The sequence below is a fragment of the Wyeomyia smithii genome, chromosome 2, assembly GCF_029784165.1.
Source record: "Wyeomyia smithii strain HCP4-BCI-WySm-NY-G18 chromosome 2, ASM2978416v1, whole genome shotgun sequence".
NCBI classification, from domain to species: Eukaryota; Metazoa; Arthropoda; class Insecta; order Diptera; family Culicidae; genus Wyeomyia; species Wyeomyia smithii.
The window spans coordinates 27,847,667-27,873,454 of NC_073695.1; the positions used below are offsets into that span (position 1 = coordinate 27,847,667).

Sequence of the window (25,788 nt, forward strand, 5' to 3'; positions counted from 1 at the left end):
TCTCAAGCACCTTGCCCGCGGTGTCCAGCAGGCAGATGGGCCTATATGCCGATGGGTCCCCTGGCGGTTTCCCAGCTTTCGGCAGTAAGACCAGTCTCTGCCGCTTCAACCTACCCGGAAAGAGACAGTCATCCAGGCACCAACCTGTGGATGCCTGGGACGCCATGTTTGTAATCTAATGGCGAATAAATTGGACTCAGGGACCAGAAGGGAATGGTAATCAGCAGCTCCGGAACAAAACCACCCACTTACGAACAGTTGGAAAAGTTTGTAAATGACAAATACCAAGTTCTGGACGTTATGCCTTCAAAAGACCGACAAGGTATAGGGCTGCCGGCAGTAAAACGTCTAAAATGGAGATTTACAAGGATGTGTAGCTTGTGGAAAGAATCTTCCATTATGTGTTGCAACAAATTCAATTCGAAACCGATCGACGAGAAACTTGAGTTGATTAAGCGGTGTTTCAACTGCCTGAAGCGAAAACTAACCAGTCGAACTCTGCAAAAGCCTAGGGTATTTAAAGTATGACAGAAGACACTACACGACGCTTCATCGCGAGAAACTTGGTGGTACAAGCAACGATAACCATGACCGCAAGTTCTAGTCACCGCCAAAGAAGAATTCGTGAGAACTCAAAAAACTCACGAAGTATACTTTGCACTATTGATTTGTCTGAGAACAAGAGCACTTTATTCAGAACTAGTAACTGGGCAATCAACCAGTGTTGCCACAGGCATGCTTGTCTCTTCTCCTCAGAAAACCTCTAGAGTGCAGGAGAATATCTTGCACTGTGAAAACAACTGCTCCCACACTAAAGAGCTAATCAACGCACATGCTAGAAGAGAGCGACAGACGATTTTTATCTGCTGATTTACCTGAGGGCACCGCGGTGAAATCTGAAATCTCTCTCTTGCGAGACAATGAACTATGGTGTACTTTCTCACACGTATGGACATCGCGCACAATAATTACACAGCAGAGCTATCTGCGGTGCGTTTCACAGTTTGTTTCTTGAGCATGGCAGAAGAGGAAAAGAGAGTGGGAGAAAAAAAATAGACTGCGTTGACAGTGGAGAAAGAAGCAGTGTGGAGAAAGCATTAGCTACACGCAGGCACATACTGAAAGGGAAGTGCGCGGTGAATTTTTTTTCCGCACTTCTCACCTTCTGAGAAGAATGACAAGCATGGCCACAGGTACAGAATTATCTGAAAATGTAAATTTTTTTTGGTTTTTTTCTGGTATAGATTCTGTACGGTACAAATTACAAATTTTCGTCAAAAAGTGTAGATTTTTATAAGCCTAGCGTCCGTATGTCACCGGTACGGTTTAGTAATGAAACTGATGATGGGGTGAAATGGTACCTTTTATATCAAGACTTCGTCAGTTAGTTAGAAAGAAGGAGTTAAGAAGAATATGGAATGGTTAGGAACGTAAATAAGCATCGGAAACAGACAGTGACAACAACAATAACAACAAAGTCAGATCGATTGTATCCGTTAGTGTCGACTGTGCTTGGGAAGAGAGGTAGTGATTGGCTGCGCGGTATGATTTAGACAATCGATGTTATTTACCAATTTTTCAATAGTGTATATCAAACAATAGGTAGTTTTTGTTACATAAATTTAACTGTAAAAGAATTTCTGATCGATTGATGCCAAAACCTCGAAATTCTGAAAAGAAATGACTGATATATAGGCGCTCAAAACCTGACCACTTTTCCCTGGTTTTCCCTGGTTGAATTACTAGATTTTCAAATCCAGGCGCCTAACTTCGATATAGGCGTTAGTCAACGTCAAAAAAGTGATCTTTCCATGCAACACAATTTTTCCAGGCACAAATTTTGGAACAGATTTTTGCAATAAAAAGTACAGATGAAAAATATTTTCGCCATTCGAGTACAGATTAAAATGTGGCAATGTTGCTATCAACAGCTGATTACTCAGCAGCCCCAAAAAGATTTGCTGATCAACGGGGCTGGAGTAAAACGATCTGTTGCGACAACGCTACAAATTTCGAACGAAATCAAGTCGTTGAATGAGAATTTCAATTACAAGGTCGTTGCAGACATCCAGGAGTTTTGCAATGGAAAGAGAGTCGAGTGGAAATTTATACCTCCGCGAATACCCGCGTTAGACGCATTATAGGACGCAGGAGTCAAAGGAGTTAAGCATCATTTGCGTAGGGTACTTGAATCTACATTACCCACATATATGAGGAATTGTTGACCTTAAATAAGGTTTCAATTCTAGAGCATTTTCACCCATAACATCAGATCCCCGCGTCCCAAACTCCTCGACATCTGGACATTTTGGACCACTTCCGGTACAACTCAAAGCGGTTGACGAGCTATAAACATGTACAGAAAAATTTACGATGGAGTCTTGAGTATCTGAACAATTTGCAACAACGCTCCAAAAAAATGAACCCGATCTGCTAATCAGTCAATTGTGCCTTATTAAAAAACGATAACCTACCATCGTCTACATGGATTAAAAGACGTGTAGTTAGAGTTCACCCAGGACCGAATGGACGATTGCTTGCAAAGTTGTACTTATTACCCTTTGAATGAAACACTGGTGTAGGGACGAGAATATGTTGAGGATTGAACAAACAGTCAACTAAATAGATAGCGCGTATTTCCTTCGGTGGTTTACCTCGCAGCAGCACAATTGTGCTAATTGACACCCCGTGTTCAATGTTTTATTCAAATCGGAACAACTCGAAATTAGTCAATCAATCATTTAGTGCGACTGAGAACCTATTTTGACAACTGCAGAAGAAATATTGAGCCGTTAACAAATTGGTAATAAAACGGTCTTCCATTTGCAAAAAAAGCCTTCTATATTTACCAAGCTAAAGTTTAAATTCCTGTGAAAACGACACTGCCTCCAATATTTGGAACTGAAATGATTTCCCTGTACTTTTCCGACGGATGGTTGGTAAAAGTCGCATTTACATTTAAAAAAAATCATTTACACACCCTGTATAACGTACGCATAAAAAATCTGCAACTGAATAAGTTCTTGTAATTCCAGCACTTATCACATGTTTTGCTAAAGACGAATGTGAACCGTTACCGGAGCATTAAATTAAATCACAATTAATTAATGATAACTACAGTGTTGAGAAGTCACCATTTGTGATTGGACACACATACTCATTACTTACTAATATTTATCATAAATACTTAAGCTACTAACAAACTACTAAAAAAAAAGAAAACCATTAATGATACAAAAGTTGCGTAACATAAAACTCTGAATGTGAGGAAGAAACAATAATCGCACACCAGTGGCAAACATCCAGTCTAATTACCGAAAGTTACTCACGATCCCATTATCCGACGAGATAAACTGACTTGGAGAAAAATGGACTCTACGGTAACGCTGGAAGTTATTCTATTAAAATAGTGATACAAGCCATTGATCGACAGAAAATTAACACATAGTGAAATATTGGAACTTTTCTCCATTTTCCTTCATGAAAACGCATTAGTTTTTGTGTGTGTGTGTGTTTTTTTTTTGTTCTGATCGTGTCACCATCAATCTGACAATCGCTGTCCGAAGTTCTATCTCCCCTAACTAACTCCGTCACATTTCCGATGGGACAGTTTGCTTACTCGCTAATGGTTGAACTTTTTCTGTTCGGCATTCGTCGCCGTCAATGAAACTAATTTTCCGCGCTCCCGACAGGAATCCGGAACTTGCACCGTTGTTCAGTCGTCGTTCAGTGCACACTTGCGCACACTAAAAATCTAAACGATAATGCAACGCGAACGGGGAAATACTTTCTGTACTGTTATCTATAGCGTCTATTGGGGGTATGGGGTTGTGTTGAAATCGACTATCTAATGGTTTGAGCAAACGTTATTTTTTTCCTCTCTCACTATCCTCCTGAGTGTTTAACGGTACGAAAGGCTTTAAAAAACACTAACTGAAGTTGAAAATTGTTCTAGACTAGACATTATAATTAGACACACGTTTACTCGTCTAACAGATAATTTTTAAGGTCGATTTTTTGCGTCAATATGTTTTTCGTTTCAATCATTTAACTTTGATCCTCAATCAAACTTGTCATTGAACACATAATTGCCTAATCGTGTAAGATATTCCGCTTAACTTTGATACCACAGATATAGCAAAATGCCCCGTATCTTGCACGGGAATAGTACACATAAATCGAAATGTGCCTGTTTGTTTAGCGAGTTTTTCTAGTACTAAAGTTACTAAACTATTTAAAGGCTATTTACAGCCAGCTGTAGGCGTTTCTCAGCGTATGCTGCTTGTTATTTTCGTCAGTGAGCGAACCTGAGGATAAACCCGACTGCGGCCTCTAAACCACCCGGAGACCTTATTCTGGTCTCGAATTGTCATGATCGAACTAAGAACCTATCGCACGCCATACTCTACACTTTTTAAAACTAAATCTAATGGTCACACTTTTCTGCGACAGCTTTTTCCACCCGAGCGGAAAGCAATTCTTCGGTACCCATTATCCGCTGTCGAAGTCCATCAACTGTGGCTATCACATCCTTTGACAGTTCAATACCGCTGGCGGGTTCGGAATCCTCCCCGGGGCTGTTCACGTCCACTTCCACTTTGCTAACGATGTCACCGTTAGCGGTAGGAGGAACCTCATCGTCTGGCCCTTCCACCGAGACTTGCTTCAGCAGGATACTGTTATTGTTAACCTCCTTCACCGTAGACTCTTCGTTGCACTGCAGATCTTCCACCATCGATGGTGCGTCCTTGTCACTGACTTGGGCTGCTACAAGCGCCGGCTGTGCCGACGGCCTCCGTTTGTAGCTTTGGATGTAAAAGTTCATGAACAGTATCAGGAATATTGATGCGTTGATGAGAAGCAGTGTGGAGATGAAGCGTGGAAACGGACAGCCCGACACTAGGGCGTTGATGCAGTGGCCAATGCAAAGGATAAACTGAACCTGAAAAAAGGGATAATTTATATCGAGTTATTAAATGTTAGAAATAAAAATTAAGTTCTGAGAGATATGTTCAATCCAATCGTCCTGGCAGAAGGACGAAATCATAATTTTCAATTCAATTTTTCATCAATTTATTTCAACTCTTTACGCCGCACTGGTCCCAACCGAAGGGACACATGGAGGGAATTAAATTGTCACTGACGACGACAACGGCCGACGTTGGCGCACACTGTGGCATTTATCATTCGTTGCTTCCCACTCGAGAGCGCACGTTCAGTGTGATTAAAGGGAAACTCATAATTGTCTCGCCTCTTCAATTTTCCTCGAATTAAGCCATCATCGGTGATATGCCAATTTTCAATCGATTTCTGGAAATTTACATAATCAACCATCCTGATTGGCGTGAGCTTCCAGCTGCTCATCATCGTTATCAGTCGTGCGTAGATGTGATCCTACCCATGTATATTCATGACAACAACAGCAAGGAAAAAAAATCTGTGTCCCTTTCACACGGGCCTATAAATCTCCGGTTTTTCCATTTTGTACCGTCGTCGGTCCCTGGTTGTTGGTTGTTTTTGACTATGCGAAATCACGTCGCACGGTGCGCCCGATCTTATGGTACGAAATCTTCGCCAGACTGAAATATACACCAACTGAGGCGCTGCGCCTCCGGGCAGCTTACGGTTTGATACTCACAATTTGAACCTCGGTCATGTACTTTTTCCACCAGAGATACTTCTGATAGCGAGGTCCCATCGCGGACAGCATATAGTAGAAATACATCAGCACGTGCACGAAATTGTTGATAATATTGGGAAAGGTTGCGTTGCCACCTGCGGGGAATAAACGATACGATGAGTTAAATTTTATTTTTAACTTTACACACTGGGACTATCAGTCAAAGTGTACGCGGGTGGATTGGAATGACAAGAGAAAAAAAAAATACAGAAACGACCAGGAGAGAGAGACACAATATGAGGAACCATAATGTCGTTACCGTCGGTGTTCGCTGTTGTTGTGGCGTTGATTGGTTTGAGCTGCGGTTGATTCTTGATAATGATAATTGGACTAGCCAGCCGCCCGAACTGAGTTGCCATTTAAACGTTATTTTTCAAAATTATAGGCCCAAGTCATTCTTATTCTAGAAATAACAAATAATATTATTTATTGTGTTAACTGGACATTTGTTTTCTAATCAAGCATCATAATCAAATATTCGCAAGATTGACTACACAGTTTGAATTGCTTTCAGAAGAAACAATCAATGATTTTTAGAACAGTGAAGGCATAGTGAATTGCAATGTATCGGAAGAAAAATTAAAAATCTAATTGAGCAAGATCGCGCCCAATGACCTATGGTCGAATATCGACCATTTTTGATTTGAATGAAACTTTGCACACGTATTTGGCTTAGCAAACTGAGCATTTTTCACAGATGGAGAGATTTTTTACACCCATGAGTTACATTCTAAAAGGGCGTATGCCTTTTGGTATAGGTTTTATTCGAAGCATTGTAGCCCAGAAACTGTTGGTTGTATAGAAAAACTATCTGAGAATGAATTGTAGGGAATTAAAAATGCACCATAAAAAAATATACACTGTACAAAAAAAATTTTTTTGGCCAAAAAAAATTAAAAATAATTATTAAATTTCAATTTAAAAAAAAAGAGTTGAATTTTTTTTTATTTTTTTTTAAAGAAACTTGACGTTAATACGCAACTTTTAAAAAAAGTCCAGGATGGAGAAATGAAAAATATATTTTTTATGGTAGATTAATTTTTTTATAAAAATTCTAATTTAAACATTTTTCAAAATATTTGTTTTCTGATGATTTTAAAAGATGCAGAGAGTTATTTTGAATCAAAAAGCTCTTGGTAGTAAACATTCTAAAGGCATCGGTTTTTAAGCTCGAAAAATTATTAACATTTAGGAAAATACACGTTTTTCCTAATTTGTCCGTGGTTCTCCAGCAAAAACCATACGTTCATTGGAATGCTTGATCAAAAATATACAATTCATTCTTGAGAACAAAACGATTGGATAAATAACTCAAACGCTGTACCTTATCCTACCTACACGTTCCCCCTTGCCGAATGTTTTATAAAAAAATACGTTTGTCGTGCAACACTACCTACTTGTTTACTAATTATAACTGTTTGTAAAGTACGCAACCAATAACTACTGGGTTACCTATAATATCTGTTTTCGTTAACAAATACGATTGCATTTCTCCAGAAGTGTTAGTAACAGTTTGCATTTTGTGAAGATGAATAAAGTGAAAATGGAATACACCAAGACCAAATGCTGTAAACCCTTTCCTGATCATCGGTGCTCATCAAGCTTACGCAAATTAAACGAAAACGGTATTGTAAAATTAAAAATATTGAACAGTCAAGCTCATTTTAATACGTCTTTATCAATTTGTGATTCGTGTAGTTATTGGAATGATAGTCAAGCCACCATTCATCCCTTCGTTGTTTACTATTCAGAATCTGGAACACAAATGTTTATGGAACAATCGTAAGCACAACAAACTATTTTATGTCATGATATAATGATTATAATTTTTGGTGCTCTAGAGTCACCATGAGCGGGAAAGGGTTAAGAATATCAGCTTCATCATAATATCGGAAGTACTCCATCATGATACTGTTGCGGTTCAGGTGTTCATTGCCAAAATAATGAGTTTTTTGAAAACAACAATAGAGTTGAAAAAAAGCGATATTAATGTCTGATGGAGCTGCCTCACAACTACCTACGGACTGGTTGGAAGGACTCATATGCCCTATCTACAAGAAGGGACATAGACTCGAGTGCAGTAATTATCGAGGCATAACCCTCCTCAATTCCGCTTACAAAATTCTCTCCCGTATCCTGTTCCAGCGACTGAGGCCGTTGCAGGAAGCCTTTGTTGGAGAATACCAATGCGGTTTTCGAGTGGGGCGATCTACAACGGACCAGATGTTCACCTTGAGACAGATCCTCGACAAGTTTCGAGAACACAACCTGCAGACACATCATCTGTTTATAGACTTTCGAGCGGCGTGCGATACAGTGAAACGCAACGAGCTGTGGCAAATAATGCTAGAACATGGTTTCCCAACTAAACTGATTAAACTGATACGTGCGACGCTCGACGGTTTCACATCATGCGTTAGGAGAGCGGGCGAATTTTCGGACGCGTTTGTGACGTTAGATGGTCTGAAGCAAGGTGACGGGCTCTCGAACTTGCTGTTCAACATGGCTATGGAAGGTGCGATACGAAGGGCAGGTGTGCAGAGGAGCGGCACCATCATCACTAAGTCTCACATGCTTCTGGGCTTTGCGGACGACATTGTATAATTGGTGTTAACCGTAGAGCAGTTGAGGAGGCCTTTACGGCTCTCAAAAAGGAAGCTGCGAGAATTGGACTCACCATAAACACTGCCAAAACGAAGTACATGGTGGCTGGTAGAGAGCGTGGTAGTTCTACGGGTGTTGGTGCTGCGGTGGAGATGGATGGGGATACTTTCGAAGTGGTCGACGAATTTATTTATCTTGATACTCTCGTGACATGTGACAACGAGGTGAGCCGCGAGGTGAAGAGGCGGATTGCGGCGGCGAATAGGGCTTATTATGGATTGCGTAGCCAGCTTAGGTCCCGTAGCCTACAGATCCGCACGAAATTTGCGCTCTATAGGACTCTGATCCTCCCGGTGGTGCTCTACGGACATGAATCGTGGACGTGGAAGGAGGCCGATCGACGAGCGCTTGGGGTCTTCGAGCGTAGAATCCTGCGATCAATACTCGGAGGCAAACTAGAGAACGGGTTGTGGCGCAGGCGCATGAATCACGAGCTGTACGAAGTATACAAACACGCTGATATTGTCAAGCTGATGAAACACGGCAGGTTACAGTGGGCTGGCCATGTAGCACGGATGGCGGATGAGCGACCGGCAAAGATAATATTTAGTAGAGAACCGGATAGAGACCGACGACTTCGAGGCAGACCGCGCACGCGCTGGATGTGTGCTGTCGACGAGGATGCCAGAGCAGCGGGTGTAGGGGGAGACTGGAGAGTAGCAGCCCAAGACCGAGTTCTGTGGAGACGTAATTTGGATTCGGCATAGGATCTTAATGATCTGTCGCCATAAAGGTAAGTAAGTAAAGAGCTGCCTCACAATATAAAAATAGAAATAACTTTGCAAGTCTTTGCAAGTTCAAAACAAAATATAACGTCGATGCAGAGTGGCATTTTTTTGCGACTTCTCATGTTAAAAGTCCATGCGATGCAATTGGTGGCATATTAAAACGAATGGCAGGAAATGCAAGTTTAGCTAAAGAACATGAACATCCCATTACAAGGGCAAAAGAATTGTATGATTGGTCTAATCAGAAAAGTAATAAAAATTCATCAAAAATGTCATTCAGTTGGGTAACATATGAAGAATATGAACAAGGAGTAACAGAATGGAGCAATATTTTCAAAAAATCTATAATAATAGCTGCCACACAAAAGTATTACTTACTATTAAACGAAACTGTTTTCAAAAGATGACGAATCATTTACTTATGATTTATATAAAATATAAGGTGAAACTAGTTCTGTAAAGTATCTATGTCATAAAAAAATATGTTCTTAAGATAATAAAACTCGAAAATAAATATTTGATTCTTATATATATTTATATCACTTAGAACATTTAACTCTTTTCTTGAGAACCGTTCGCCCAATCGTTTTGTTATCAAAGAATGAATTGTGTATTTTTGATCAAGCATTCCAATGAACGTATGGTTTTCGCTGGACAAATTAAGAAAAACTTGTATTTTCCTAAATAATTATAATTTTTTGAGTTTAAATTAGAAATTACTCGAAAACCAATGCCTTTAGAATGTTTACTACCAAGAGCTTTTTGATTCAAAATGACTCTCTGCATCTTTTAAAATCATCAGAATACAAATACTTTAAAAAATGTTTGAATTAGAATTTTCATAAAAAAAATTAATCTACCATAAAAAAATTATTTTTCATTTCTCCATCCTGGACATTTTTAAAAGTTGCGTATTAACGTCAAGTTTCTTTAAAAAAAATAAAAATAAAATTTAACTCTTTTTTTTTAAATTGAAATTTAATGTTTATTTTTAACTTTTTTGGTAAAAAAAATTTTTTTTTTTTGTACAGTGTATATTTTTTTTATGATGCATTTTCGATTCACTACAACTCATTCTCAGACAGTTTTTCTATTCAACCAACGGTTTCTGGGCTACAATGCTTCGAATAAAACCTATGCCAAAAGGCATACGCCCTTTTAGAATGTAACTCATGGGCGTAAAAAATCTCTCGACCTGTGAAAAAATGCTCAGTTTGCTAAGCCAAATACGTGTGCAAAGTTTCATTCAAATCAAAAATGGTCGATAAATTTTCGCGTATTTCCAGGCGATTTGAAATGATTTTGCTCAATTTAGTTTTCTGATATCCAGTCAGAAAAGGCTAATGAACTTTGTGACTCATTGTCAGTTTATTTATTTTTAAGTCGCTGCTTCTTAATACTACTTATTAAACAAAAACTACCGAAATATAAAAAAAAAATTTATCAGAATTTTGAATTAGGCAAAGTTGAAGCATGTCTAAGATAATAAAAATTATTTTAATTTATTACCCTGGTCGAAAAAAAGCAAAGAACTAGGTCGTTTCTCCGTTTATCCAAGGATAGTCTTCATTGCCTTAACTTTTCAATTCTCTTGAAACCTGAATAAAGTATTCCCGTGGGCAACTAGAGAAGCGACGCAAGAACCGTTAAAAAAGATTTTTTTTAAATTTTTTCCAATTTCAGTTCTTAGGCAAAACCTGTGTTGACCAGTGTTGTTATTATTTTTTTGAATAAATCGATTAATTTATTCCGTTAATTTCCATTCACATTCGTTCACATTTACATATAACACTCTATAATATCTTGCACAGTTTTACCTGAATTTTAATTTAATAGCGTGTGTGGTAGGTTTTATTTCGATCAAAACCATTAAAGTATGTAAAAAACATTGGACTTTTTCATTTCTAATATTTTTGATATACACTGGATTCTCTTTTTACGCGATTGATGCGTCTAAATTAATCCGACTAAATTAATCCACCTAGCGGTCAGACCCAGCCTTTCTCATTCAAACTTTTATTTGTAAAAATATGTTTACATGAACGTTTCAATCCAATAAATGTATATTCACTTTTTTGGGTTCTAAAATATTGATGTTGTAATTGAAGTATAAAATACGAAATTTGACGTAATGTTAGTGCTTAAGAAATAGCGACATAAAAAAATGACTCTTAATTTCAAACAATGTAATCACGAGCGATACCGGGAACGTTCAAATAGTACGATACCACAGTTAAATTATGTTGAGGCCACATATATCGATTAAAGCAGGTATAGTTTTGAACAGTCTTTGAATTTCTTTTCTTTCCATAACTTTTGAGCCACATATCTAACTGTTATAAAGTTTGTTATTTGTAAGTTTGAGAGATGACTGGTTCGTATGACACTAGTTATGTTCAAATCAGTTGTGTAATCTTTGAGATAAGAGACTTTCGTTGTTTCATTAACAATTTAATACATAATGGTTGCTTATGTTCGATTATAATCAAAAGAAATGGGAACGTATAGGGCAGCTAAACTTTGAAACCACGTGTTCAATCAAAACTCATCAGTTAACTCTCAACTAGCCCGCTCATCTGATAATAATATTGATCTAATCGGTTGTGTAATTTCTGATATAATGAAGTTTCGTGATTTTCACATTTCGGTACATTACAGACGAAGTTACAGGTCGATTACAGAAAAATTCAATACGGTGTTATCAGGCAGCTAGACTTTTCATTTAACACTAATTTTGTGGAAATCGGGTTAGCCATCTCTGAGAAAAGTGAGTGAGAATAAAAATCTGCACATACACACACACACACACACATACACATACACATACACACACACTCACACATACACACACACACACACACACATACGGCGTTTTCACACGACCTAAACGAGTCTCAAACATTTTTAGACGGTTTCCTTCGTTATGTTTTCAACTCAAAAAAGTCTTTTCTAAGCGTCCATACAAATTTAAAATGTATCCTCCGCACAGAAAAGACCTTTGTTTATTTAAGATTTTGAATGTTCGAAATTTTGCAGTTTCGTTTTCAATTATAGCAGATCATTTCATTTATGACTAAAATGCCCTTTAACTGTTGTGCGCCGTCAGGTGCCAGTACACTAAAAACAATTATAAATTAAGCAGCATTTTCACTTGGCACATGATTGCTCCACCGGAAAATGCTGAAAAGTGAGGTTAAGAAGATTCGGTGAGATAGTCTATATAACTGTTTTGACATTTATAACAGAGAGCTTGGCTGTGTAATAGAACAAACCCGCGTTTTCACTCGCTCCGATTATTTTCTTTTTTTCTATGTCATTCAACAAGATGTGTCCATGAAAGTTAGCAATTTTTTTCCTTTTTGTACTATCGCGTGTGACAGTAGTGAAATATATTCGGTAAAAGTTAGATATAGGGTGAAAATTTACTTAGAAGATTTGTGATTTGTGATAAAGTAATGGCTGAATCAATAGAGGCCGTTCTGTTGTGTGTATGAGTTTCGTGTTCGTGTGAAGGAGATGAAGAAGACTCGTGTGTGTCAACTTGAGAGCATATTGCTCTCCACATCGCCAAAGCATAGCAATAAAAGATAAGTAGAAATTTGCTTGAACAACAGGTTGCTTGTAGAGTAATTTTGTATTTCATAGTTAAAAGGATCAGGAACAGGTTTCAGATCCCATTACATAGTTTCCGATCATTGATGCACGAGTGAAGTAGAAAAAAAAGTACTACCGTTTTCCAATTGGAAACGGTTAACTGTCCCACTGCTATATTCTCGACTAAATTGTTTCCCTCTCTTTCACACTTAGTGAACGTGTGGAAACGTGGCATCAAAGTATGAGTATTGGCAGGAGTTGATATGATTTATTCCATTATTTGTAGGAACCGAAGAAGTGTTCGTAATTCTGATGTCGCAACGGTTGCTGTCTGCAATGGTGAACAATTTTCACATTTTGTCATCAGAATTTGGTACAGATGTTTTTGAGCAGATTATGTGAACTGCTGTTGTATAAGAAAGATGACAGGCAATTTGATTGTATCCGTTCTCGTTAGAATGTGATAATGTTTTCTTTTTGCCGTTCGCATGATTCTGCTTTTTTACGCGCACAGATTAATCGTTTTAGGAGTAATACCGGTTATGCCTAACGATTCCTATGGCGGTGAGTAGGGTTTGCAATATTCCCGGGAATCGATTTCCTGAGAAACGGGAATAAAAAATCGCATTTCCCGGGAATTCCCGGGAACCGGGAACAGACAATTTTTTTAGTAAAATTAGATTCTTAATGAAGTTGATCAGTAAAAGGTAACAAAGAAATGTTTGAATTTCATTCTCAATTCGCATGAAAAACAAATTAAATACAAAACATATTAAAGTTAACATAAAAAAATCGTGATCGATTTTTGTAGCATATTTTTGCAGAAGAGGAAAATTAAAGGGCTTCATGTCGTCAAACAATCGCTTCAGATCCGCTGACAATTTTACGTTAAGCTCAAAAATTTTATTTCCTTCTGTAAAACTTTGCTCAAGTCTGCTGAATCACCGCTGATGTTCGATTTCTAGAATACTTTCAAATCACCGATTACAGCTTTTGCTACACTTAATTGAAAACTGGTGTCCAATTCTTTCAGTTTGTTGAAGAGGAAACTAAGTGTTAGGCAGGCATTGGACGCGGAAAATATTTGCTTTATTCGGTACGGACTATTTTAGCAATTTTTTTTTTACACTACAGTAGTTATTTACTGTTTACTTGAGCGGTGGCAAACCTATTCGCTATTTTTTTTTCTCATTTAAATATATTTGCTATGCTACTGTGATTTTTTAAATAAACTGCGTTTTAAATCTAGTTTTAATTGACAGGACAACATTTCAAACCCTTTTGGAGTTTATATCATTATTGATTAGAACGTAAGTTTAGGAGGAAGAATTTTGGTTAATTAACTACGTTATTTCATTATTTCGCCGTTCGGTGGTTTTCTGTGACCGAGACAAACCGGAAGGAAACGATAGAATACTAAATAATCAGTTTAATACGAGTCAAAATAAGTCAGTCTTAGAGCATTTGAAGGCTTACTAATTAACATGCAAAGATGATTCCTACGTTGAAATACTATACTGACTTCAAGTTTTATAAAATGATTTATTTCAGTTTGACGTATTTAATTTTATTGCAAAATTGCATAAGAAACTATAGTGAATCATTCAAAATTTTTCGCGGAACTCGGGAATCCCGGGTATCCGGGAATCAATATTTCTGTTCCCGGGATCCGGGAATCCCGGGAAATCGTTCCCGGGATTGCAAACCCTAGTCGCAGTGATTACAGGCGTTATATTTGCGAAATTACTGCAGCGCGTCCGTGAACAAGTGGAAGAAACTAATAAAAAGTGTCAGCTTGTAGAAAAGAAGGCATTTCGGCTGAAACTGTTGCTGGTCCGTCGCAGAAAGTAGACGGTACTACGCGTGAAGTGTTGAGCCATTCACATGAATGGGTAGGTGAGCTTTGCAGTATAAGTAAGAATGACGTGACAGAAACTACCGATGTTCGGTTTGTAATTTCTAAACTCAAACCTAAATTAATTACTAAATTATATTCCTGCATGGAAAACTTAAATGGTCTTTTTTCGAAGTCACATCAAAAATTTACCGGCCCTTTTCAGCGCCACCATGAAAAATGTTAGCGACTCGTACATCCTGTTTCAGTAATTCACCATAAATACTTTCCAAATTATAAATATCCTATGTTTACACACAACAACAATTAAAATAAATCAGTAGCACCAGTAGAAAACATTCGCGTCTTGCATGGTTACACGTATAAGAAAAATGCCAAAACATTCACAATTTAGCATTTTTTAGATTGTTCGGTGAAAAGTTATACAGATTTCGGTGAATGTAAAATTAAGCAAATATTTCGGTGAAAATTAACAAAATTATGGCAAAACTTACAGATCTTACAGAATCGTTAATTTGATGCTTTTTTGCAGGAATACCGGTATTATTACATTTTACCGATGGATTATTGTAAAAAAAATTATCGAACGACTTTTTTTTGATTAAGTGGATAAGTCGTTGCAATAAGATCTAATGAAAATAAAGTAGTGATGAAATTGAAATCAAAAACTTTAGCAGAAAAAAATGTGTGGCTTCCTGAAGACTGGTGGTCCAAGTTACCAGACCAACGTACAGCAAACCAAATTGACCATGTTCTCATCGACGACCGGTTCTTCTCAGGGATAACCAGCCAGCGTATGCATCATTAGCGGTGCGGATAGTGATTCGTAGCACTGTCTAGTTGCGGTATTCTTGCGATCAAACTGTCGAACGTGTAAACCCCGCGGCTCCGCATCACCAAGCTCCGGAGCATCCATACAGGACATGGGTGAATGGATATAACCGGACCTGGGATATATACCTAGGCAATTCAACGAGGGATAACAAAGGCTAATACAGACCTTCACGGCACTTTATGACCACGATTCTCAGACGAAAGAAACAAGAGGATCGTAAACACGAAGAGCTCAAACAACTGTCCCGTGCAAACAATACTCGAAAGTTACATGAGAAGCCAGTCTCGCGCTTTGCGCCGTAAGTAGAAGGAATTCTTCGTTGGACACTTGAATGGCTATGAGCACCAGGAGCAATGACTGATGGCTGGTATTCGGTTCATCGATGTTTATGACGTTCGTTGTAAGATCGGGAAACTGAAGAACAAGAAGCCGTGGGCCAACGCGGACTACCAAGTAAACTCTTCAGGTATGGTAGCGTGGCGCTGTAATTGGCTATTTCCAGGATTTGAGAGAAAGAAATGTTGCTAGACGAGCAGATGAAGGGGCTCGTCTGCTCCAGCTACAAAAAAGGGAACGAGCTGGAGTCAATGCCACCTACAAAATATTCTCCTGTTGCATCGTCAATCACCTTTAATCAGAAGATTCGTGGGTCAGTGCCAAGCAGGCTTTATGAGAGCACGCCTCATAATGGACCAGAAAGATCTTACAGAAATGCTGCAAATAGAACATGAAAGCAGATGGCAGATCATGCACGACAAGGGATTCCCGAATAAACTGGCGCGATTGATCAAGGCCACCATAGCGCCAAGTATGTGCTACGTGTGTGTTTCGGGAAAAGCCTCAAGCCCCTTTGAATCAGACAGATGGTTGAGACAAGATGATGAAATGTTTGCTGTTCAACAACGCCCCTGAGAAGTGATCCGAAGGGCGGGCATTAATACTAGGGACAAGATTCTCACGAAAATAGTTCGCGGACGTCTTCGACATCACCACAGGTAACTTTTCAGAGGCAGAGGAAACCTTTGCTGGACTGAAAGCCGAAGTCAGACGAATCAAAAGAAGAACAAGGTCAGCCTCCCACCAACTCAAGTCTCTGTAGACGGCGATGAGCTTGAGGTGGTCGACGACTTCGTGTATTTGGGGTCATTGCTGACCGCTGACATTAACATCAGCAAAGAGATCAAAAGACTCATTAAGGCTGGAAATCATGCCTACTTTTCACTCCGGATGACACTTCGATCGAATCGAGTGCGACGACGCACGAAGTTGACGCTATACAAAACAATGATAAGACCGATAGTTCTTTACAAAATTGATACAATACCGCTTCTCGCGGGGGATATGAATGCCCTTGAAGCTTTCGAACTGATACTGATGGAGCTGTGGACTGTTTGCGGTGGAACACAGACGAACGATGAAGAATGGTGAAGGCGCCTGAGCCATGAGCTGTACGCGCTGCTTGGGAAGAACTCCGTTGCACACCTGGTGATAATCATTAGGCTGCGATGGGCTGGTCACGTCTCGAGGATGTTTGGCGACAACCATGTAAAATTGCTTCTCTTCAGTAACCCCACCGACACCAGAAATAGAGTGGCGCAACGTGAACGATGACTCGACTCAACCGAAGGAGACTTTCGGGTGATGAGACCCCTTGAAAACTGGTGAAACAGAGCACTGAACCGAGTAACATGACGACAACTTCTTGACACAGCACAACCCACTATGGCTGTCATCTGATTACTAAGGTAAGTAAGCACGGGATTCTATCCGTGTACAAACATAGAATCTCTTCGACCAAATGTGGCAAGCATATCAGCATCCTCGTTCTGACTTTGGTGTTGTCTGTGAATCTGTGTGTATGGTGCGAATATTGTTATAGCATTCCATGGAAGCACTGCATGTTATTTCCAGTCTGTAAAGAAGCCTGGAAACCAATAAGGCTTCGGCAACTTGGAGTCTGGTTCCTCGACTACTACTCGTATGGCATCCGTATGGCTGGTGGTTTTGCAACGTTCTTCATTCTGGGCGAAATGCGGCTTACATGTGACCCACAGTGATGTTTTGACGTTGGACTAACGTCTATATCGAAGTTAGGCACCTGAATTTGAAAATCTAGTAATTCAACCAGGGAAAACCAGGAAAAAGTGGTCAGGTTTTGAGCGCTTATATATCAGTCATTTCTTTTCAGAATTTCGAGGTTTTGGCATCAACCGATCAGAAATTCTTTTACGGTTGAATTTATGTAACAAAAATAACCTATTGTTCGAGATACACTATTGAAAAATTGATAAATCACATCGATTGTCTAAATCATACCGAGCAACCAATCACCACCTCTCTTCACAAGCACAGTCGACACTAACGGATACAACCGATCTGACTTTGCAAACAGTCTCGCAGCTTTCAACCAATAACGAGCTCGCTTTCGGTAGCTGCAACAGGTGTTTCAACACCATTTTAAAATGCTTCTTTTATCATTACCACTGAACAGATTCTAAACAGGAATGGCTTGATTGATAGGGGAAATATTGCGCAAGATTGTCATATACTAATTTAAATATGTTTTCGATACCAAACTAGCTAAAAGTTGTGTTAAAAGTCGTGCACATTCAACCAATCACAAGCTCGCTTCCCCTTTGCTCGCGAATGGATTTTTGCTTTGGGCTATATAATAACCTGCGTCGTCTCATAGTAGTCATCAGTCAACAAGTGGAAGGCCACTAGAACGGTCTTGAATAATCAGCAGCGGTGGCTGATTCCAGTGGCGAAACTGAGCTGCGGCAGAACCAGAGCGGTGGTATCAGGCAGCAGCGGCGGAGGTAGTGGGCAGCTGCATTTCTTCATTCTGTTCTATAGCTAGAGCTGTTGCGTGTGTATGGCTAGCTATAGCGTGTGTAAGATATAGCATGTGTAGCATATTATGGCTATAGCGTGTATATCTTCAGCGTGTGTACGGATAGTTATAGCGTGTGTGTGGATAGCTGCTGCGTGTGTAATGATTACTTATGGCGTATGTATGGATAGTAATAGCACATGGTTGGATAGCTTATGCGTGTTTATAGATATTTGTATTGGATGTATGGATAGGAATAGCGTGTGTATGGATAACTTTAGCATGTTTGTATAAAAAACTATAGCTACAGCGTGTGTATGAATAGTTTTAACGTGTGTATAGATAGTTATAGCATGTGTGTGGATAACTATAGCGGGTGTTTATCGAAGATTATTATTGTCATTAAAAATATTAAAACGTCTTAACGAACACAGTTGTGAATTTGATTTTACAGCAGCGATTTTAACTTCTTCAGCCAGTCTTTAGTCATCGAGAAAAAATTACTGCCTATGAATGATCAACACTTATTTACTAAAAATTTCATTTAGATCAAAACAGGTTCTTTTGAGTGTCATAAATTATTGGTAAAAAGAGTTGCAAGTTTTCTCAAAAAGCATTCATTAAATTTTCAGTTTTTGTTTCTCGGTCCGCGGTTTTGATTTTGTTTCTCGCACACAGAGAAAGAAACAAACTTGTCGCTATCGTGAAAAATAACAAAACAATTAGAAATGCTCTAAATCACAATTGAAGAAGTTAAGATATTTTCCTGTCACTCGCCAAAACCTTGATAACAACTACCGAAAAACGTGTAATTGAGCTCTTGCTGTATTAAGTTATTGAAATAAACGTATTTTTTGTTTAAATACATGAAGTTATATGCTGGGCTGGAGCTAACCGAGCATGAGTTTTATCAATTTAATGTCAAACAATTTTTAAATTTAAAATTTTCGTTTTAATCGTTCTGGGCTCCAATTTCAAATAGTTTCGTTAAGTTTGCTTTTTGCTTAGATAGGAAAATTTTACCAATTCGCTCAATTAAATGATTGTCTTGCTGGTGCAGCTACGAACAAAGGTTTGATTCGAATATGTATGAAATGACAGCGATTGAATAAAAGATATCCATTCTTTTAGTAGGGCAGGAAACATATTCTAAGCAGCTTTAGGAACCGCCTGTGTATTCAGACGAAATACTCGAAATGTGCTGGGTGAAACTCAAACAGTAGTATATCAATCTGCTCTCTATCGTTTCCTCTGTCAGAACTTGTTTTTGGATTGTAAAACTAAGTTAGCAAACTTTGACAATCATCAATCAAAGTTACCAATCGAGGGACACTATTCCAATCACCCCGAACCTATTTTAAGCAGTTTCCATCTGTTTTGCAGGCGTTTTTTTTTTTCAGCACCTGAAGTGGCTCCTGAATGGCTGCAATATAGGTCGATTTGTTTCAATTGCAATTGTTCACAGATTTCTTTGTGATTAACGGTATTTCTTATGTTCGTAAGACAGCTAGACAATCAAAGTTTTCGTTTCCATCATTGAAATTGTCGATAGTGGTCGAAATGCAGGAGTTTGAGGCCTGTTTTCTTCGACTGATTAAAATAGGTGCTACTGCTTAAGCCGTTCCCTACCCTATATATTATTATTTATAACGTTTTAACGTCTCAGCATTCAGAAATGCACTAAATAAAATTGCAGCAAATACTAGAGTTGCAATTCTCTCTATTATTTGTTTTAATGGAAAATAAGAATACCGTAGTCCAACGTCATGCGGTCGTGTCTTGAATACCACCAATACCAATTTTTTCAATCAAAACTCAGTTACAACTGCCACTTTCCTACGGCTCTGACCGCAGCTTTTGTTTTCCGAAATAAGAGCTGCCATTGTTTTTCCAATAATATAAATGTTTTCTGAGAAACTCAGTGTTCTTGATAATGAGCAATATTGTCTCTGCAAGAATGGACCCTTAAGAATCGTCCTGTGATCGTGGATAGGCAGAAATCGAGTTTAATAAGTGTCGGGCATAGAAGAGTTTTAGACTGTCTTGGTGGAGAAGTCATTTTTCTAAATCAATTCGATTAGGTATTCATCGATCGCTGACGAATCTGCGAAGTCTAGATCCTGGATGTATCCTGCACCTTAAGGATTATACCTCTAGCTCGCATACCGTTCATGGAGTTGATCCCACCCCAAACCTTGGTGGAGGTATATTCTTCACTGATATTGTCTTAAAGTCCTTCCCATGAAGCACGCTTCGCTTCCCGAACTACTTGCCGACATTTGGTTCGCTGTGCTCGACACTGTTTCATGGCCATCGCTCAAAATTGTAAGGTTTGCATCCTCTAATACACCCGCGATGACAGATCCGCGTTTGTTCTCCTTTTTGCTACCTCATTTTTGATGATGGCTGTTGATGTCTTCAAGAGAGGACGAGGCTTAGGAATTTGACAGATTACCTTTCATAGGTTTCTTTTGATTCTTGAAATCCTTTGACATGCAAGTATATACTGTCTATCCGTAAAAGTGAATTTTTTGTACCGCAAGGACCGGTGCTGGATTGCGAGTTCGGCCACATCATGGAGAAAACCGTTGATATTACGCTGCATCTCTATGGATAGCTCTTGAGAATGTAATAATAATGAGCTGTTCCTGGATGGAATACAGCTGCGTGGAGGTTCAAGTTTTGCCTAGGATGTGCCTGAATGGCATCGTTTACTGTAGGTTTTCGACACTCTGGGACATCGTGGTGATCTATACAGATCCACAGGCCGTTCACCAGGGACTATACAAGAGTAGTGACCTGGCAGGTTTTAAGCCGGAGATTACTGAAGGGTGTTTCCACGATCTCTTCCGTTCATTGTACGGCATTTATTAAGACGGGACCAGTCTCTTTGCCGACTCAAATCCGCCGTTCTACTTGACTATTAGTCATCCGATTCTTTCCGGTTCTGATTAAGCATCCGATTTTCTTTTCTCTTCTTCGTTCATCCTTGTGTGTGTCGTCCCCGGGAGGTTACGGCTTGTTCACCGATTCCGTTTCACAAAAAGCTTCCGATTCGAAGGGGCCTCAGCTCTCCCGGATAAGGTTGATTGGAAATGCATTCTGCAAGGGATTGGGGTGCGTTGTAGAATTCTCATGCTGAGCTGATGATGGGTTATGTGAGGCCTTTTTTGACGTTGACTAACGTCTATATCGAAGTTAGGCCCCTGAATTTAAAAATCTAGTAATTCAACCAGGGAAAACCAGAGAAAAGTGGTCAGGTTTTGAGCGCTTATTTTGCAGTCATCTATAATCAGGTTTTCGAGGTTTTGGCATCAATCGATCAGAAATTCTTTTACGGTTAAATTTATGTAACAAAAACAAACTATTGTTTGAGATACACTATTGAAAAATTGGTAATTAATATCGATTGTCTAAATCATACCGCGCAGCCAATCACTACCTCTCTTCCCAAGCACAGTCGACACTAACGGATACAATCGATCTGACTTTGTTGTTATTGTTGTTGTCACTTTCTGTTTCCGATGTTTATGCTGCTGCTAGCGGAAAAAACCTTGCAAATATGCATCTTTTTGTTGGTGTTAATTTTACGACAGCGGCCGGCGCCCCATCATTCTGATTCCAAAACCGCACCAGTGACATGCGGACGCTAGGTGATAGCAGCTGAAAGGAGGATATACAAAATAGTACCGGTCATCTCGTGCCGGTTTCACCCGTAATGCTGGTGGCTTTAGTAGTAAATGGCTACTGCAAAACACTTAAATGGCTGGAATTCTGGACGGACTAACCAGGAAACTATAATCGGCAACTGGCACCTTTTGGTGCCTCGAAATTTTGGTACAGAAGCGGCTAATTGAATTTTCTGTTTTATTTATTAATTATTGTTCAAAGCGCTCTAATGTCAGCAAATAAGAAAGCACTGTTAGATGAAAAATATAGAGTCCTACGTCATGCGGTATGTATGAAATGACAGCGATTAAATAATAGAGATCCATTCTTCTAGTATTCAGCATTCAGAAATGCACTGTTAGATAAAATTGCAACAAATACTGGAGTTGCAATTCCCTCTACTATTTGTTTTGATGGAATATAAGAAAATACGGTAGTCAACGTCATGCGGTCGTGTCTTGAATACCACCCTCCTACTTTTTCGAATTACATAACAAAATTTTGCGGAAGCTGTTTTTTTTTCACTTTAATTTTGTGGTTAGCCGGAAGTAGACTGTGGATAAGTGACAAGAAGGTAGTAGTTCCGTATAACGGTTTTGAGTTTAGTAATTTCTTTTTCCTTACTTATATTTACATTTTGTTTATTCGTTCGATCATGTCGTCGCGTTAGTTAAGTTAAAAACTGACACAACTCAAAATTAAGTAGTTTTAGCTTTTTAATTTTTTTCTCCTTTGGATCATTTTTCTGTACTGTTTCCAGACGGTTGTTGACGGGCAATTTCTGTTTTAACTGTTGTATGCGTTGATCCTTTTCTGTTTGTTGTCTTACCTTTCTCTATCTTCGATTTTTTACCAGATTTTTTGTAATAACTCAATAAAAATGAAATTGAAATTTAGATTTATGATCGGAAGTTCTCCAACAAATAATTTTGTTGATTTTCAGCTTGTAAAGCTGCTATTAGGCGGATCTCGGCTGAATAACAGCCTAATAAGCTTGCAAACAACAAAATTATTTTTTGGGTTTCTGAGCTTTTCAAACAAAGTTCATGCCAAAATTTTTTTCATACAAAATTCTTGCCAAAATAAATACAATCTTTCAGGGAACAATTCTTCAATCTCAACAAGAGTTCCACTCGCGAAAAATACTCTGTTTCCTAATCTAAAGACGTGTGCAAAGTAACATTCCAATCAAAAATGTTCGATAAAATTTTTACATATTTCCAAATCATTCTGATTGAAACCCAATTTTATTTACGCATAAAAGTTTGTGTTCATCGACTCGGTGCTTAGAGGCAAAGCAAAGTATTCAAGGCAAATTTTCGGAGCCAAGCTAATAACGCATTCTGCAACTAAAATTAGGTAATGTAATTAGGGCTTAATTGGCTTAATTATTCGATTTTTCACCAAGAACCAAAAACAAACGAGAATTTCTAAGAATAAGGAAAGAAATAGAAGAGTAAGGTAAATAAAAGCAAAATCAAAAGAAAACATGGAACCAAAATTAAAGCCAAATAAACTTTGCAATTGCTTTCCATTTTTTAAACATAAATTAAAATAAAATTTCACTCAGCACCGCATCAGAAACAGAAACCCTAGTTCTTCTGATATTGACAGTTGTTGTACTCTAAAGTGAGATAAAAATCAACTCACCATAAATATTCAGTACAGTATTTAAGTACCACCAATTATCTTGCTTAACTTATCAAAAATAGGTCACAAAAAGGGTTAAAAAGTATAGCACCATGCACAACAAAATAAAAATTTAAAAAAAAAACTTCATCATTATTATCATAACGTTATGATTACACAGGTATCAGCAAAATTGTCAATAAACTCCAACCTAGCGACGTTAAGTAAATAAATACAGCTCGCATGGCATCACAGTTTCCCACAGTTTACAGCGAGGGAGTAATGAATGGGCTGAGTTGCAAATTATTTCGAGGCTACCTATGGAAAAAAGCATCAGCGCGTAAATCGGTCAAACCGGGACGATGGGTTTGAAATACATATTTCAATGGAGATGCCTATCGACTGCGTTCCGGCTGAGCACACCTCGGGTGAAAAGGTCACGCAAAAAAAAAGAGAACGGCGACGCAGAAAAAAAAATGAGTGGTCGGGGGCATTATGGTTGTGGCTCACCTGCAATAAACTTGGTCAGAATCCACGCCTCCATGGGCGTAAGCGAATGGTGATACACGTGCAAATCCGTGATCTGGGATTGCTTCTTCCGTAGGACGAAAAATATCGTGTCAGCGAACTCGGTCAATTTCGACAGGTAGTACACGTAGCAAAGATTAAACATCTGCGACGGGAGAAATAAAAGTGTTAAACAGGACAAAAAGAAACAGGCAAACATGGTTTGGGTTGATACCCACCAAAACATGGGTCGGCTATGAAAATAGACGCTTGTGCTTACTTACCCTCCGCGAAAGTGGTCCATCGTTATAATCTACTGTTTGGCATGTCAGGCTGTACCCTTGTAGCCAACCCGCCATCAGATGCTGTGGGACGACAAGAATAAAGACATTTTCTGTTAGCCGGGGCGATCAACAGGTAGGGGGACCTCACAATCCCTTGTCACAAAAATGTACCGATTTTCACGGTCACGGACCGCCGTGTTATGAATGTGTCTGTGTATGCTATACAATCATTCCGTCTGTAGTCAAACGACTAGCAGAGATACATCAATGTCGTTGTTTGCTTACCTCATAAAACATGTACCCGCTCAGCAGCACCTGGAACAGATTATAGAAAATGATGAACCGCCGCAGGTCCATGGGTTTGCGATCTCGCATGTACATCGGACCAAGCAGCAGGACCCACAGCAGGTAGCAGATGATCAGGTAAACCGTCGGTAGTGGATTGTCCATAAAGGGGAGGTGTTTGGCGCGAGGGTCTGGAATGGAGCGTGGGAATATGTTGCTCAATTTAATTTTGTTCTTTCTTTTATGGTGTGAATTTGAAATATAACGTTCCCCAAACTTCACAACTGTTGCAAAATTTCAAACCGTGCAATATTTCACGCTGCTCATGCAAGTTACAGGGAACTTTACTGTACCTATGAAAGAGAAACGAGCATGCAAGAGAAATCTTTGATTGATGCACAGCTGGAAATGCTTGCATGCAAGTTCTTGCGTTGAAGCACTTCAATGCAATGAATAAATGAATAAATATTAATGATTACTAACGAGAATTTTAATAATTGTGTGTGCAATTTCGTTGTAAAAAATAAGTGATCCCATAAAAAAAACACTCCACAAAATTTTTAAAGCTGCAGTTCATAATTTAAAAGTATAGACCGTGCTTTCGGAATCAAGTTTTTTTTCACAACCAATATAGTTAAGTGACCAGACGTTCCGTAGCGTTCGAAACGTTAACGCGTGTTATAAATTGAGATTCTGTTGAAGAACCGAACACCTGTAGTTATATATGTAACGTGCAATCATTCAAGTCGCCTTTCTACTCAGGGGATATGTAACCTAAGAGTGTGAAAAATGTTGAATGATGCCTGCTGAATAATTTCGAAAAAGACTTCAGAGTAGAGTCATTTTCACCTGCGAATAACGATGAAAATCTGGTGAGAAAAACAACACTTTTAAGGACTTTGATAATAAAAGCTTATCTCAAACACCAAAACAAAACAAAAATTAGAAAAGAAACATAAATATCCTGGGAAATTCACAAAAAAAAACCAAGAGTGAAGTTCTAAATTCACATAAAAACCCAGTGTTAGATCTTTTAGAAATTTGAATTTCTCGGAATTCGTGGCTTCCGCGAAATTGCGTTTTTCCACTGTCTCTAATCGTTATCAATTGAAAAATTCTAGAATTAATTAGAACGCTCATAACCAAAACTTCAAATGGTTAAAAGTACTACATATTACATTTGTTATTCTTTGGTTGCCTATCGATTTCAAATTCAAGTTAAGGG

General features: G+C 38.7%; 1 protein-coding gene across 2 annotated transcripts in view; it reads right to left on the reverse strand.

Moving 5' to 3' along the window:
• Positions 1-3,510: 3,510 nt before the first annotated feature.
• The window catches only part of LOC129722365 (elongation of very long chain fatty acids protein 7-like), an 84,907-nt gene continuing 62,629 nt past the window's right edge, over positions 3,511-25,788 (reverse strand). For both annotated transcript variants that reach the window (XM_055675755.1, XM_055675754.1), the window contains exons 2-6: positions 24,564-24,754; positions 24,279-24,359; positions 23,998-24,160; positions 5,639-5,775; positions 3,511-4,942 (exon numbers count right to left, since the gene is read on the reverse strand). In XM_055675755.1, the coding sequence (XP_055531730.1) occupies positions 4,427-4,942; positions 5,639-5,775; positions 23,998-24,160; positions 24,279-24,359; positions 24,564-24,754 (1,088 nt within the window). In that variant the 3' untranslated portion in view covers positions 3,511-4,426. The remainder of the gene's footprint in view (positions 4,943-5,638; positions 5,776-23,997; positions 24,161-24,278; positions 24,360-24,563; positions 24,755-25,788) is intronic.